The 17,502-nt window shown below is 39.1% G+C and overlaps 1 protein-coding gene across 1 annotated transcript in view; it reads left to right on the top strand.

The window, feature by feature from the left end:
- Nucleotides 1–8,068: 8,068 nt before the first annotated feature.
- Nucleotides 8,069–17,502, top strand: part of kcnd3 (potassium voltage-gated channel, Shal-related subfamily, member 3) — a gene marked incomplete at its 3' end in the record, with an annotated part of 99,566 nt that continues 90,132 nt past the window's right edge. Inside the window, exon 1 of the mRNA XM_079384793.1 lies at nt 8,069–9,186. Coding sequence (XP_079240919.1) covers nt 8,084–9,186 — 1,103 coding nt within the window. The 5' untranslated portion in view covers nt 8,069–8,083. The remainder of the gene's footprint in view (nt 9,187–17,502) is intronic.

Raw genomic sequence — 17,502 nt, 5'->3', positions numbered from 1 at the left:
AAAGAGAGGGGGCGCCGCGTACTACGTGCACCTGGGTGCCAAAACAGTTTTTTTGCGCTGACGTACATCAACACGTGTACGCGGAGAAACACACACACCCTTGATCGCACGCTAATCTACACACTTATGCAGTGCCTTTGGGCCTTTAATACAGTAACCTTTAATAGACTCGCCACAGCTGTGGCTCCTATAGTCTCCCTGCAGCATATTTATTCAGCCTCACGGCGGGGAACATCACTGTACTTCAGTCATCAGAGAGACTCACAGCACATACGCACCTATTAATACAGCTGCATATGATCAAAGTTTTATGTCCCTAGATCTCTGCTGAGAAACACAGATTACAGCCTGGAGGTCACACAGAAGTTATTCTGACTTAAGCAATGTGGAAACATGGCATGTATAAAAAAAAAGATACAATGTGACACAACAATTCATGGCTAACATAACCATTTATATGAATATATGAAATCATTTAATGCCACCAATGGGGTCCATACAAGCATGTATACACTCACCTAAAGGATTATTAGCAACACCTGTTCAATTTCTCATTAATGCAATTATCTAATCAACCAATCACATGGCAGTTGCTTCAATGCATTTAGGGGTGTGGTCCTGGTAAAGACAATCTCCTGAACTCCAAACTGAATGTCAGAATGGGAAAGAAAGGTGATTGTGTTGGTGCCAGACGGGCCGGTCTGAGTATTTCACAATCTGCTCAGTTACTGGGATTTTCACAACCATTTCTAGGGTTTACAAAGAATGGTGTGAAAAGGGAAAAACATCCAGTATGCGGCAGGTCTTTTGGGCGAAAATGCCTTGTTGATGCTAGAGGTCAGAGGAGAATGGGCCGACTGATTCAAGCTGATAGAAGAGCAACTTTGACTGAAATAACCACTCGTTACAACCGAGGTATGCAGCAAAGCATTTGTGAATCCACAACACGCACAACCTTGAGGCGGATGGACTACAACAGCAGAAGACCCCACCGGGTACCACTCATCTCCACTACAAATAGGAAAAAGAGGCTACAATTTGCACGAGCTCACCAAAATTGGACGGTTGAAGACTGGAAAAATGTTGCCTAGTCTGATGAGTCTCGATTTCTGTTGAGACATTCAGATGGTAGAGTCAGAATTTGGCGTAAACAGGATGAGAACATGGATCCATCATGCCTTGTTACCACTGTGCAGGCTGGTGGTGGTGGTGTAATGGTGTGGGGGATGTTTTCTTGGCACATTTTAGGCCCCTTAGTGCCAATTGGGCATCGGTTAAATGCCACGGCCTACCTGAGCATTGTTTCTGACCATGTCCATCCCTTTATGACCACCATGTACCCATCCTCTGATGGCTACTTCCAGCAGGATAATGCACCATGTCACAAAGCTCGAATCATTTCAAATTGGTTTCTTGAACATGACAATGAGTTCACTGTACTAAAATGGCCCCCACAGTCACCAGATCTCAACCCAATAGAGCATCTTTGGGATGTGGTGGAACGGGAGCTTCGTGCCCTGGATGTGCATCCCACAAATCTCCATCAACTGCAAGATGCTATCCTATCAATATGGGCCAACATTTCTAAAGAATGCTTTCAGCACCTTGTTGAATCAATGCCACGTAGAATTAAGGCAGTTCTGAAGGCGAAAGGGGGTCAAACACAGTATTAGTATGGTGTTCCTAATAATCCTTTAGGTGAGTGTATATGGACTGATGGATAAAAATAAGCGTCACTTACACCATACCATTCAAATATTTGGATTTATATTATTATTATTTTAATGTTAAAAAATAAATCTATTTCTAATGAATGCTGTTCTTTTGAATTTTATATTCATCGAAGAATCCTGGAAAAACATGTACCATGGTTTCCATAAAAATATAAGCAGCACAACTGTTATTAAAATTGGTAACAATAAGAAATGTTTCTTGAGCAACAGAAGGATCATGTGACACTGAAGACTGAAGTAATGGCTTCTGAAAATTCAGCTTTGCCATCACAGTAATAAATTACATTTTACAACATTAAAATAGAAAACAGTTATGATATTTCAAAATATTACTGTACTGCAATTCCCATCATCAAATAAGTGCATCTTTGGTACTGTAAGCCTAACAGAATTCATTCAAAAATATTTTACAGATCTTAAAAACAAACAAAAAAAAGCCTATAAAACCAGAAATTACAACTTAATTGTATTTGATTTTAATATAATTGAAAAGTTTTGATAGGCCTAGTTTTTCTGTGCTAGAAAAGTCAAATCTTTGGCAAACAAGCACAGGTGTCTCATTAAACAGAAAGAAACATACTCGATGAGCCTGTTATTCTGTACCTGCAGTATCAACTGTTTTAGTAAATCATTGTAATAATGGACTTTTTAATGATATTAATAATCATGTCGAAGGATATCCAGTATGAGAGGAACATATTTCTGGCGTTCTGTCTATACAGACCTACTTGAGATTTACAGATGGGGTTATGGGGTTACATAAGACAAAAAATAGCTTGAGAAATACTGCCATAATGCAGATCTGTGAGAGGGAATAAGTTATCATGCTGAACTGTTTTTATACTGAACTAAGCAACCTTTATGGAAATTTCCAAATAAAATGTTAGGGTCTAGTGCTTGAAAGTTGCCATATACTGTAAAAGGCATGGCATTTCAAAACAGATTTAGCTATTTTGATGGATATCCGCTCCACTCCTCGCTTTAAGAACACACACTTGTTTTTATACCATAGAGGAGACTTTCAATTGATTTAGACTGATTTTTATACTGAGCTAATTATATTTTATATCCTTTATCCTACCGCATATTCACAAATACTTTTGTTTTAATAAAAACATTATTTAGTACATTTATTAAAGTTATAGTTCAGCCAAAAATGGAAATTCATCTTGTAATCACCTACATGTCATTCCATATGACTTGGATTAATCTTTGACACACAAACTAAGATATTTTAATGAAACCTGAGAGGTTTCTGTCCCTCCATTGAAAATCCAGGTAACCAAAACTTAAAAGATCCAAAAAGGCTATGAAGGCATCATAAAATGAATGAATCGAGCACTCTTGGGAAGATATATATATATTAGGGCTGGTAAGCGATTAATTTTTTAGCTAATTAATTACATGATGTGGCGATTAATTAATCTAATTAATCGCAAATTAATTGCATATCAAATTTGGCTGAGAAATTACTCCCAAAAGATCATTTAAAGTGATTGTTGTGTAAAGCATCAAACAGTGATTAAGTCACCGAGTCATTTATTCATTCTTTAGAATCATTTAAATGGCTGATTCATTCAGGAGTGAAGAAAATGGTTCTTTATGAATGGTCCATTGAATCACTTGAAGTGGACCATCACCATCAGACCGATCTGTGTGTGACATCAAAGTACCGCTAGAGCTATAGAGCGGACGGCTCCTGATGCTTTTGAATCACTCCTGCGGTACTTTGATGTCACACACCGATCGATCTCTGCGCTTCAAATCTAACGCGGTTATGGCCAATGGTTCAATGCGCCAAAATGGTTCACCTAATCCGTTCAAAACGTTCATTAAGAAATTAAATGTTGCTGTGTGTTGCTCGGAGACTAACAGTTCTGCTTTGTCTTTATATTTTCGTTGACAAAATTGAGCAAAACAGACAACATTGTGTCTAAAATAACACAATATTAACTTCTTTCTTACTGAACTGTTGTATAAGATATGTAGCCTATCACATTTGCACTTGCGTGATATTGCACTTAGCATATAGCTCGTGTTATATTGCTTAACTATGTGATGTAAATACGAGACAAAAACTCCAAAAGAGGCATTTTTGCCCCATATATCTTGAATTTTAGGGACATTTTAATTATGTTCTCTAGGCTCCATCACATAATGAGTTGTTGCCCTGCCTCATATTTGTCATCAATCAGCTGTATGAAATGTGAGATGACCCACATAAGTCTGGGGTGGAGCAAGTGCGTTAAATGCGTTAAGAATTTTAACGCTTTATTTTTCACCGTAATAAATTAATTTAATTAACGTGTTAAATTACCAGCCCTAATATATATATATATATATATATATATATATATTAGGGCTGGTAATTTATATATATACACACACACACACACACACATACACACACACATTTTCTATCATTGCAGAGACATTTGTTCCCCACAATGTAAGAAAAAACACACACACTAGTGCACCAATTTCTCACTGCACTTTTGAGGGCATTATTTGTGTCTCACTTTGGCCACTGTGATGTAAAAATCAGAATTTGTGACTCAGAGCTAAATGCACATCAGCATGAATCACAACTGAACTGCACTCCATTGCTCTGATGTGTCACTCTCAGCAGAGCACTAAAAGTGACCGATCTGTCTACGACAGGCCCCTGGTATGTCCACAGCGAGGTTAGAGGAGACAACTGAACCGAGTTTGCTCACCTTACTTCCTTAAAACCTCCTGCTGGAGACCTGGACTCTCAGAAAGTGCCTGACTATACATCTTCAGAGGAAGCTAAAACATCGGTCACACCCAAGCTGCACCCATCACTTAACCTTACATTTACTATTTACATTAAAACATTAAATTATATTACCACGATCATTTACACAGCCTGTAATTAAGTGAATTACTGCAGTCTGGTTTTGCTCCCCGTCAAATCACTGAAACAGCTGTAGTTAAATTGATTAATGGTTTCCTTCAAACTGCAGACAGTGGACCTGTTTCTGTGCCTGTGATTGTAACACATTGTTGGATGCTATTGATCAGTCTATTTTCTTTGACAGAATATTTTAGAGGGGCCTTCAGGCAAAACTATTTCTCCAATAGTGCCTTCTTGTGTCTGTCTGAAATAAGTTACACTAGACTACAGGCTTTATAATTACTTCAGGAACGAATAAGTGTATAACGAAGGAATTTTGTGGAGTTGAGTTGTATTTCTTCACCAGTGTTAAAGGTAAGTGAATGCTTTTACAAAAAGCACCGCTGTTCACTCAACTGAAAAAGTATGCATTTAGGGTGCATTTTTACACTGTCACCACTGATCTGAGTTTATTGGTATTCTTTAGAACCTTCAGGCCCACTTTGAGAGCTGAGTCCCAGCAGAGTTAATTAGGCTTTATATTGCTTACTGAAGCAGCGAATCTGTGTTTACACATATCAGAACCCGCTCCACACTCAACAACACGCTTCCATCACAAGGCACGCCAGCACACTAAATCCATCAAGGATTTCCAAAGCCGATAACTGCTGAGGATTCATCCGCTGAGCCACATTTGAAGGACGTTACAGGAGAAGAAAAGAGGGATATAAATAATTCACACGTACACAATATGAAGAGACCAGAAATGAAATTCCAGTGGCCTGATTTTGGGCCTGGAGAACAGCAGTACATATGGCTTTGTGTTTGCTCATTAATTTGCAGGACTGGTTAAGATTTTGGTCCAAAAACACAAATTAATTGCTATTAAATGAAAACAGAAGGATAATTATGAATGCCCACAGCACTATTCTTTCAGGTTACAAGCAAAATAATCACTGGATTTTCCAAAGTTTGTCAAGACAGCGACATCAAATCTTTAAAAGATAATCAGAGTTTTGAGGCATTTAGCAAGTAACTAGACAGAATGGTTTGTTTTATGAATTGTTTACTTATTTTTGTACTATATTATACATAGTGTTTACACATTTTCCGCTATTTCTTAAACAGCTGCGTCATTATTTAAATATTTATTTTCAATATCAGCCTGTAATTGCGTTACAAAATAGTTCAAATAGCCCCGTACCTAACATGTATAAGCAAAACGAACTGTGATTGATTGCTTTACACATCAGTCAAACAGCTCTTTCTGTCTAAGTGGGCGGTTCTTGGCTAAAATAAGCTATCGACCCGACCTTTTGCAGTCTAGTGAAAGGTCTGGCTGAGCGAGACCACCATAATAACACTCACATGAACATTATCATTATTACATTTAAAGTTGTATCTATAACATGACTTGGACGATTTACGAGCCCTTCAAATAATACTTTGAATGGATTTAGCCTACAACATTTACACGTTTCTCTCAACACACACACACACACACACACACACATCATTTTAGGAATTTGTTGCATCAATGTCTTGCATCACACAAAAGATTAAGACAGATAAACATTATGTGAATCATGACGCGCACACACACACACAAACCTTTTTTTATCCTGATAGTTTAGCCTACTTCTGATAGGCTACATCTGCGTTAATATTTTCCGATTTAAACTTTATTTAAATTTAGCATTACGAATCGATATGAGAATGAGAAGTCGTACAGGATGTTTTGAATGTCATCTTAGAATATGGATGGCTAAAACCTGGGCTGCCTATGACTTTGCAAATCAGTTACCTCGTCCCCATTTCTATATTGGTTTCAGGTAACAAAGCTGCGGCAAGCAGGGTGAGCCCACTATAAAGTAAGGTGAAATCAGCGCGCTGTCAAACAGTGTGAGTGGCGCGAAAGTGAGCATATACTGCCTCTGTGCGTCTCGCGCTCTCTCTGCTCCAAGAACACGGATCGCGCGCGCAGCGCCTAACTAGAGAGCGCGAGATCTGGCAACGGAGAGACCTCGGGGCGAGAGAAAGGGAGTGTGCTGATATATGTAGAGAAGAGAGAGAGAGAAAGAGAAAGAAAGAGGTTGGGAAAAGACTACCACCTCTATCCATCAGCCGAGCATCCTGCGGGAAGTCACTTCGAGCGCGCGAGCGGTCGGTGCGGCATTTCTGTCCGTCCGAGCAAATGGATCATTAAACAGCGAAGGATGTGACTGAGGGACCCAAATAAGAAACTAAACTATTATTTCCCGTGGCTCCAATCACGCTGGTTAGTCCCTTATTGTTTTATTCTTTTACCTGGGTTTAATTATTTTACCTGCGAACACTTTCGAAGTGATGTCAGGAAGAAATGTCATAAATGTAGCTGAATGAATGAAAAGTTAAAAGATTTTTCATGGGTAAGTAACAAAAAAAAAACTGTTGAAAACGAGTTTGCTGTGTTTTACCATTTGGACAATTATTAATAATAACAATTACAATAATAATAATAATAATAATTACGATTATAATAATAATATTGTTTAGCCTTGTTCATATTATACAATATTTATTAAGGCGCAGCTGTGGATAACCGCAGTTGAAGTGTTAACAGTGCAAATCTTGATGCTCGTAAAGTACGAACTACAGCACTGTCTGTGTTTAGCGACCGATATTTCGTGGCGTTGTATTGTTTTGCATTAAGCTCAACAGGTTCGCATCTTTTTCTAACTGCAGTTGCTGAAGGGCTCTGTGTCTGGAGCACAAACCGTCTCTCACCCTTTGGAGTCTCTCTTACATGAGCTGAGAATAGTTTTAAAATCATCTTTCTTTTCGAATTGTCATGATGCATGTGTTCTATAATGTTGTATATGTGCTGTTACTGTAAAAACAAACGTGGTAAAACCTGTCTGGTAAAACAGATGTTATTATTCAATTGTCTTTAAAACTATACTATTAGTGCAGTGTCACAGTATGTTAGAATACAGTATATGAGTGTCAGAATATTTGCATTGATTCATCTGCTCCCTTTAATGTAAAATATGGGCTATAAATGATAAAAATGGACAACTGTCTTGTTTTGCTGTTTTATCTGTTTTGTACTTTGCTTTGAGAGAGAAAGAGTCATTCTAAATAATAGGCTTAAGGTTTGAGGTCTGATACAGTCTACCATTTTCTGCCCGTTCTTCCCTGTCCATGCCTTGCGTTTTTGTTATTCTGTACTTCTTTTTACTGTACTCTACATGATTGCTTCCCTTTTACCTCTGCCTCTCTATTCTGCTGGCATCCTGTTCGCTATTGCCGTCTTTTCACTCCCATTTCACATCTGTCTCACTCTCTCCCACTGGAACTCTCTCCTCTTCCTGTCCTCCCACATTTGCCAACCTCTCACTCGCTCCTATCTTCCCATCTTCCTGTCTCTCTCTATGTAGATGGGGTCTAATCTAATGTCAAGCTGGTTGTGAAGGTGTTTGATCTGGTCCCCTCGACCCCAGCCGGAGTCCCCATGGCTGGTGGAGTGGCAGCCTGGCTCCCCTTTGCTCGGGCGGCGGCCATAGGATGGATGCCCGTGGCCAACCTGCCCATGCCCGTCGCACCGACCAATAAGAACAAGCATCAGGACGAGCTTATTATCCTCAACGTCAGCGGCCGACGCTTTCAGACCTGGCGCAACACACTAGACCGTTACCCTGATACGCTCCTGGGGAGCTCCGAAAAAGAATTCTTCTTCAATGAGGAAACTAGGGAGTATTTCTTTGACCGAGATCCGGATTTGTTCAGAAGTATTCTTAACTTCTACCGCACAGGGAAGCTGCACTACCCACGCTACGAGTGCATCTCTGCTTACGACGAGGAGCTGGCGTTCTTTGGAATCATTCCCGAAATCATCAGTGACTGCTGTTACGAAGAGTACAAGGACCGCAAGAGGGAGAACATGGAGCGTCTTATGGACGACCTTGAGGACAACAAAGACAGCAAACTCCCCAACATGACTTTCCGCGAGACCATGTGGAGGGCCTTCGAGAACCCGCACACTAGCACCATGGCGCTGGTTTTCTACTATGTAACCGGATTCTTCATCGCCATATCTGTCATTACCAACGTGGTTGAGACGGTTCCTTGTGGTTATATGCCGAACCAGAGAGATGTACCTTGCGGTGAGCGCTACACCGAGGCATTTTTCTGCATGGACACGGCTTGCGTAATGATCTTTACGGTGGAGTATTTGATGCGACTGTTCGCGGCGCCCAGCAGGTACCGCTTTATGAGAAGCGTGATGAGCATTATCGACGTGGTGGCCATCTTGCCATATTACATTGGGCTCGTCATGACCAACAACGAGGACGTAAGCGGAGCCTTCGTCACACTACGGGTGTTCCGCGTCTTCCGGATCTTTAAATTCTCCCGCCACTCCCAGGGTCTCCGGATCCTTGGCTACACGCTGAAGAGCTGCGCATCCGAGCTTGGCTTCCTCCTCTTCTCCCTCACCATGGCCATCATCATCTTTGCCACAGTCATGTTCTACGCTGAGAAAGGCTCCTCGTCCAGCAAGTTCACCAGCATCCCGGCCTCCTTCTGGTACACCATTGTAACCATGACAACGCTGGGGTGAGTCATTTTGTCTCCGAAAGAATTTCTCTGCATATTTTTTACACTTTTTAACCCTGAATGCACATCAAGCCACACCCCTCATACATTTCAGAGGGTAAGTCTTAAAGGGATTTTCATTCATCACTGTTTGCAGAAACTGTACCTTCAGGGGTACAGAAGCTTGCCACATTAAAGGGACTACTTTGTACCTTATTTACCCCTAAAGGGTTCAAAATAGAACTTTAGGGGTACATATAACTACTCTAGAAGGCACTAATATGCACCTTTTAGGAGTAGATAAGGTACAAAGTTGTCCATTTAAGGGAACTTCCTCAGTAACAAACTGTTGTACCCCTAAGGGTACAATTTTTGCACAACTTTCTAACAGTGGAATTAAAATTCTGCCATTGTTTACTCACCCTCATGTCATTCCAAATCTGTATGACTGCACAACACAGGAGAAGATATTTTAAGAATGTTTTAGGTCACACAGTGAAAGTTAATAGGGTCCCAGTGTTGACATTCTTCATTTGTGTTACGCAGAATAAAGTAAGTCATACAGGTTTGGAGCATCATGTGGGTGAGTAAATGATGACAGAATTTCCCTTTTTGGGTGAACTATCCCTTTAAGTAGCCCCATATACAAGGTCTTTTAAACCACCAAAGTGCAACTTAAACAAACACATCTGTTTACAGTATAACATTACACCTCATCGAAAGAGAAGCTGTTTCCCTGCAGCTTGTGGATTTTCTTTCTTTTCCGAGTTAACTACTATTAGCATCTAACCCTAATGACCATGGTTGCTGACTGCAGTCATGCCTGCCTGAAGCAGCGGTAGGTTTGGATTTAACTCGCTGCCCCAGGCTAGACTTTATTCATCCCTATTATGCACCAATTAATATTTAAGCGTGTGTGAAGCAAGCAGAGGAACATCTTTCAGTGTTTCTCCCACACATTAACAACAGAAGGCAACTGCAGAGCTGTATAGCCCCATTTACTTCAACCCTGCCCCTCATAAATGACAGGCCATTTATTTGTATGTTCATGACTGATACGTGTAGACGTTTGACACAGTTGGTTTTAAGAGAATGTGGAGGACTAATTTAGGTGATTATTTTGAGTGATTATATGGCGTATGACTTGAGTAATCTGCTATATATATGCTGCTACAGCTACTTTCATATGTACTGTATGTAGCTGCTGTGTCACTGTGGCTTTGAAACCAGAGCTGAAGTCAAAACGGTCTTTGACTTCCTGTTTAGATGGCTGATCATTGGCTGAAGCACCTGTCTGTGAGGTCTGTGACCCCAAAACAACAAGATTAAGGACTTCACTTATTGTGGACAGTAACTCGTGAATGTTACATTGCCAACTGGTTTGGTCCTTGATGAATACAGTTGGGTCTGTGTTCAGGTGACTGTCTTTTTCTGAGGTAGAATTACAAATGGTTAGACACGTAATTACTTATTTATGCTTTTGTTTGAGAGTTATCTGTGTATATGTGCATGACCGAATCTCTTAACAGGTCATTGTGGGCATTATGTTGAACTATAACCCTAAATATTGTCCTTATTGTTGTATTAATGCATTGGCTAGTTTTACATGGATTTCAGAGTACCGCAGATCTCATTACACATTACTACATTCGCACCAGAGATCCAGTCTCCACCCGCATCTGAGACTTGACCTGAGATGAGAGCGAGAGAGACTCTTATCATCAATAAATCACGCTGTAGAAGTGTGTGTCACTGTGACTAATGTTCTCAGGTACATGTGCTGAACAATGTAAACCACTATGACATTTCCAACCCTGCTGACGTCATGCGTCTCACTGCCTGTGTGTGGGAGTGTTTCCCATTCAGTTCAATCCAAATATAAGGGTTCATTTTCACATCCCAGCAGTTTTTCACAGTTGATTGTATGTTCAGTATGTTCAGGTTTGTATCCCACCATAACACACCTGTTGATTCTGAGGCTTCCTGTCTGTGCTCTTGACCAATGCAGCAGTATGTTTTACACGCCTGGTGCTTATTTTATTCATTGATTCGTTCACACTGATGTGCACGTTACCGGGGTCTCCACCTCACTTTGTCAGAGCGAAATACAGCACTGCAGTTCTGCTTCTCTGGTGAGACTGAGACATTGCATTACTATGTAAAACACAGACCCGCTGCCCTAAGAACACTAGCATGTCAGCTAGGAAAACTAGTCCTCATTAGAGCAATAATCAAAGAGCTTAATCAGAAATATCCAGCCTATATTGTGTGTGAATGGTTAACAGTTCTTCTCTGTCACCTGTATGAAGTGTTTTCTTCCTCCTCTGTATTGTTTACACCAGTAACATTTAATTTAGCTGCTCTACTGTTGAATTTCATGTCTCTGTGTTTTCTCGTGGCAAGACGGCTGGATAAGACTTGAAGTAAAACAAAAGAGTGCAAGAGGAAAGACAGAGTGAGGGAAATTTTTATTGCTCTTACTTATTTTAGGGATGCATGATAAGCTATATCTGTACCATACTGGATATTGGTCAATATTAGATTATATTTTATTTATTTTATTGGTATAGTGGATATTTAATTAATTAGATTACCTTTACTGCCATCTAACACTCATGTAAAGTTAATCTTTAAAGCACTAATAATTTAACAACACTGGTAAATGTAATTTTTTGCAAATATATAAAAGAAAAAAAAATCATACTGTGAATTAAGATGTTGTGATGCCTAAATTCATGTTAAACCATTGATTTTAGTTTTTTTTTTTAACTAGACAAAATTGTATAGCATTTTATATTTGAATTTATGGGATATTAGCTCAAATGTAAATAATTATCAGCGTAGTAATATCAGCGAGAAATATCAGTGCAAGTTTAGGAGAAACAAAGACAAAGCTGATATTTACATACAAACATTACTGAAAACTCAAAGTCTCCTAAAATTCCTTAGAAGAGAAAAAAAATACAATAATGAGATACAATGAGAGTACAGTGGAATAAAAATCAATGTGAAGTCTACTTCAGATATGAAGATTTTGATAAATATTTGAAATCTCCATCTTTTGATTGCAAACTTTGTTTGCTGATGTCTATGTTTTTTATTTATTTTTTATTTATCTAAAAAATAAATGTATTCCTCTGGAAACAAAAAATCTGAGAAGCAGGAAACTCTTGGATCTCCATTTGCTCACCATATAATCACATTGCTATCTAGGAGAAACAACTGAGATATTAATACCATCTCTTTTGTGATTTGTCTTTGCTACGGGATTAACCTTTGGCGTATGAGTGAATGAGACCAAATGACTGCGAACCCTATGTTGCGTGTCCTGCAGTGAAACATCAGATTTTGTGTTGCATAAATTTTCCAAGCACTGATTCAGTTGCATCATGGTCTATTTGTTAATCTGGCCCTGAACACAGTGCTGGAACAACCACGCCAGACCAGACAGGGTTTTATCTGCATTTTAATGCCGTGAGAGAGAGAGAGAGAGAGAGAGAGAGAGAGAGAGATTTTGACCGAATGAGGGAAGAGTCTGTTTTGAAATCACTTTGAGCTTTTACACTTGTTTCTTCTGTAAAAACAGGAGGCTTCTGGGGGATTGGGGATTTACAGAGGCAAATAGAGAGAGAATGGATGTTTGTTTATTGATTTATTTATTTATTTGCGGTAATAAGATGGTTTTGACCTTTAGGTGGAGTAGCATATTCTAAATGACCTTTAAAGAAAAACACAAATCTCTAGTGTGCTTTACAACTAGAGATACACCTGAAATATAACGTTCATTCCCCCTCTCTCTCTCTAATTATGTGTATTGGTACCTTTTTAGCCTCTTGCCTTGCAGTAGTAGTTACTGGTTAAGATATGCTCCCGATGTTACGGGCCTATGCATTCTGCACGGTAATGTTGATGTGAAGAAAATCACCCTGCTAATGAGGGCTTTCAGTTGTCACCACAAGCTTTAATTAACATGACACTCAAAATTCACGCCCTCGTATGAATAGATCCAGACTCACCATTTTGTCCCAATACATGTCTGACTCTCTCTCGCATCAACACGGCTTCTATTGCTCTGTTAGTAGGTGAACATGCTCTGTCGATACTGATCAGAAGCATTTATTAAAGAGAACAAAGGATGAGGGAGAAGAGGATAAGGGACAGAAAGAGGAATGAGGTTGAATCCATTAGCAAGGGTGAATGATGATAATCACCCACAGCTGCAGGGTGTCAAACCGAAGCGTTTTGGATCAGTAAGGCAACATATGTCTCTGTGTGTGCATGGGGGGTCACTGAGTTCAGAATAGCTGTTTGTCTCATGACGTTTGCTGTCAGGGGTTGTGTTGGAGCAGCACAGTACAAAAATCAGTAAAAATCGACTTCCAGTTGCACAAAGGAGACTTTCTAATGCATTTGATCTGCTATGCAGTACATGGAGATGTGAAATTCTCAACATCATGCACTGCAGTAGATGCCATGTGAGCGTGTTTAATTGGAAATATAGCCTATGTTTGTATATATATATATATATATATGTGTGTGTGTGTGTGTGTGTGTGTGTGTGTGTGTGTGTGTGTGTGTGTGTGTGTGTGTGTGCAAAAAAAAAATGTGAGTGGGAAACTTTAGGCCATGGACAGAGGAACGGTCAGGAGACTGTTATGTTTCACAACTGTTTTAAACATTGATAATAACAAGAATATTTCTTGTTATTATAATATGCACTAAATCAGCATATTCTAATGATTTCTGAAGAATCATGTGACATCATCTTTTCCATCATAGGAATAAATTTTAAAATAGAAAGCTTAATTTTAAATAATATTTCAAAATGTCCATTGTTGCTTGTTTTTTATATCAAATAAATGCAGCTATGGTGAGCATAAGAGACCTCAAAAACATAAAAATAGCAATTCTTTTCAATTAATGAAAAGGCAGGTCTACAACATTCAATACTTAACAATAGGGGTGTAACGGTACGTGTACCGAACTGAAACGTTCACGGGGAAAATTCCAAATGGAAGTGATCATCCCTATCCCCTTGGAGTGGGGACTTTGGAGTGAACAGGGCACGTGCGTGCCATTATGTAGTCGTTTGGAATGCACTTGGCAAAGGGAGAGATGTAATTTCCTCATCACCTGAAGCTGGGATGTTCCCGTGACAGCACGGTGTCCGTCAGCAGATGTCACTGTTTTAATCAAGAGGTCTTCGCTGCAGCCTGTAGCACGATGACATACTGGATCAGATCCAATACGTAGTGGATGTTTGACTCGCATTCACAGTATTGGATTTTAATGTGCATGCGCAAAGTGGGGCTGTCATTAAAGCTAGTATTAAATGTAAATTAGACTGTAATTGTGAGATATATAGGTGTGTTTCATAGGCTTACACTAATTATATTATACTGTGATTTTAAACAACGCCATCGTTGCTTAAAGTTTGAATAGCCTGCACTACTAGTTTTGAATGAACAAGTTTGGTATGTAAACTGTGTTTATTTTTTATTAGTTTGATTCGTTTTGGAAATAAAAATCTACTAATTACAATTTTGTTTGTTCTGAACTTCATGAAAAAATGGGTTCTATTTTATTTATTATTTTTCAAATATTATTTTTCATTCTCACGCTCTGTGATATCCGTGACAGAGTATAAAAGTTATAGGCTTACTAAAATATGTGGACGTCTTTTTTATACCGTATAAAACTAAAAAGAAGAAAAACAATGACGGGTTTGGAACGTCATGGAGGTAAGGGGGTAAATTTTGGGGTGGAGTATCCCTTTAACAATGACTAATCAGACAGTATGGCTTCAGTAGACTTGCAACAGAGCACACAAGTAGTATGAACCACTTTTATGATACTTTCATGTTGTTTTGTGTCCTTTTTGAAGCTTCAGAGTTCCAGTGCCCATTCGTTGTAACTGCATGGGGGAAAAAATCAATCTGCACAATTTTTCAGAATGTATTCCATAGAAAAAAAGAAACTCATATGGGTTTAAGAAAATAATGACAGAAGTTTAATTTTTGGGAGAACTGATACTTTAAAGCAATAACAAAAGTAAAAAAAACTCAAGTATCCAATCCAATCAATTCTCTCTAGCTCTTTTTTTCCCCCACGCACAGTAAGTTCTAACCTTGAGCTCTCTAGATGCTACATTCATATCCTCAAATCCATCTCTAAAAAAATAAATAAATAAAATTAAGTCAATAGCAGCCTCTCTTTATCTGTACAATTTTCATGTGGTGCATTTCATCATGCAGCACAGAGAGAATCTATGAAATTCAAATGAGTAAAAAGAAAGATAAAGATTCATTTGTTTGTTTGGGCTTTTGCCTCTCTTCATTCAAAGGCTCTGTGTTCTGGGAGGTTTAGAGTTTCTATGATGGCCAAATTGCTGCCGTTTCATCCCATCAGCCTTCCATAAACACACACTTCCCCCATTAGCGATCAGATCTGATGACATATAATGGGAGCATCAATGAAGGAAGGTATTGTTATCCTGCATCCACTAAAAAGAGCATTAAATCCATTACCCGTGCATTTATTTCAACAGTGCCAATTTCAGTTGATCTAGTGGTTACCGGTCATAGAAGTCTGGGTTTCGGAGGGTTTTATACCGATTTGCCCTGCCTTTGTTTGTGTTTTCTGCTGGTTTAAAGCTGTTGACAGAAGGTATGAGGAAAGATTACAGGTGTTAGGTCAAGCTCTCCACTTTAATGAAAGGTCATGGGAGGAAAGTGACAGTCAAAGGAACATCTGACCTTTGAAATCTCAGAAAATACCACTCCGAAAACTCGAAGTATGCTATCAACTTTGATGATCAACTCTGAGTTCAGAGATTTGAAACTATTAATTATTCTGTGTTGTAAAATGTATGCAGAGTTGGCACCCAAAAATTTTAAAAAACCCACACTTAATTTTCTTTATTTTATTTTTTATTATTTGTACCTAAGTTCCAACTAAACTACTGTCTTGCTAGCTAAATACATAGGAATAAGATTAATAAATGCAATTAGGAATTACAAAATTACAAAGGATTATCAATAAAGTCACATTGCTGCTTGCTGATATAGTGGTGTGAATGTCACTACAGACTGATAAAGGTTTCAAGTTCAATTCCCTTTTTGTCAGGGAACAATTTTATGATAACCTTGACCTGTACTATATGCCGCTTTCATCATCTCTCTTCCATTTTAGGCTTCTAGCAGGTAAAGAGGCTCTTTTTTTTTCGTGAGCACTTATCCTATTTCTATGGAACAGACACATAGCAGCCGAAGTGAGGGGGCAGTGAACTAAAGCCTAGGGAGTTGCTCAGAGAAAGATACCCACTAGGTCACAATTCATTTTCAGTCCTGTCAAACTGCCTGAATATTTATCTCAAAGCTGTATATGTGCACCCCTGGTCTCCCCAGAGAACGATACTGCATAGATCGCTCTGTATATCGCATATGCCAGGATCCGCCACTGCTCAAAACAAATTCTTTCACAAATAATTTACTGATGCATTCTTTTTATAGACGAGTTTCACATTGTGGCTATTAAATAGAGTAAAACGCACGAGAAAGACATAACAGTTTGGTCAAATATGACATTTTGGATGGTATTGCTGAGGGAGCAATGCCTCTGGATGCCCTCCTGTAGCGCCGACCCTGATTGTATGCTGTATAGAGAGTGCTTATGACAGGTGTACAAATTGCCATCCTTCTTCTCAGCATGGGGAATGATCATTGTTTCCTGCTGAAATTCCCATAAGCTGATATATTGAGTCTCTTGGAAGTCATATAGGAGAGTATTCATTAACCCATAATGTTTGTATGGAGAGAATCTGTGTGTTCATTGTCATAAAAAGCTCATTAAAACTACATAGAGAATGAATGAATGATGCTGCTGCTGCTGATGATGATGATGTTTTTTATGCCGCTATGTGCAAATGACCGTGCTAAAGTTACACAGCTGTGTGATCATCTTAAATATGACAATCACAGTATTGTCCCGCTTACATACAGACACTCGCGTTTTCCCCGGAGAGAGTTGTGTCTGTGTCTGTGTGTGCTGTAACTTATGACTTTGCTCTCTCCTGTGCTGTTTTCGACTGTAATCGCTTCGCGTCTGGGTTTCTGTCTCTCTGTTAAGTCTAGCTGATCCACACACTGAATCGTGAAGGTTTCAGAAGGTTATTTGTCACTCAAGCACATGGAGTAGTTAAGAGCAGATGTCTGACAGATTAGTCTCACGACATGGAAAGACAGCATAATGAATACATTTAAAGACTTCATTCATTGCTGCCAAAGTGCTCGCTTTTACAGGTTACAGGTTCTGTTTTTTTACTGTATGCAAGTAAAA

Source organism: Barbus barbus, assembly GCF_936440315.1.
Source record: "Barbus barbus genome assembly, chromosome: 29".
NCBI classification, from domain to species: Eukaryota; Metazoa; Chordata; class Actinopteri; order Cypriniformes; family Cyprinidae; genus Barbus; species Barbus barbus.
This window is presented reverse-complemented; position numbering and strand designations above follow the sequence as displayed.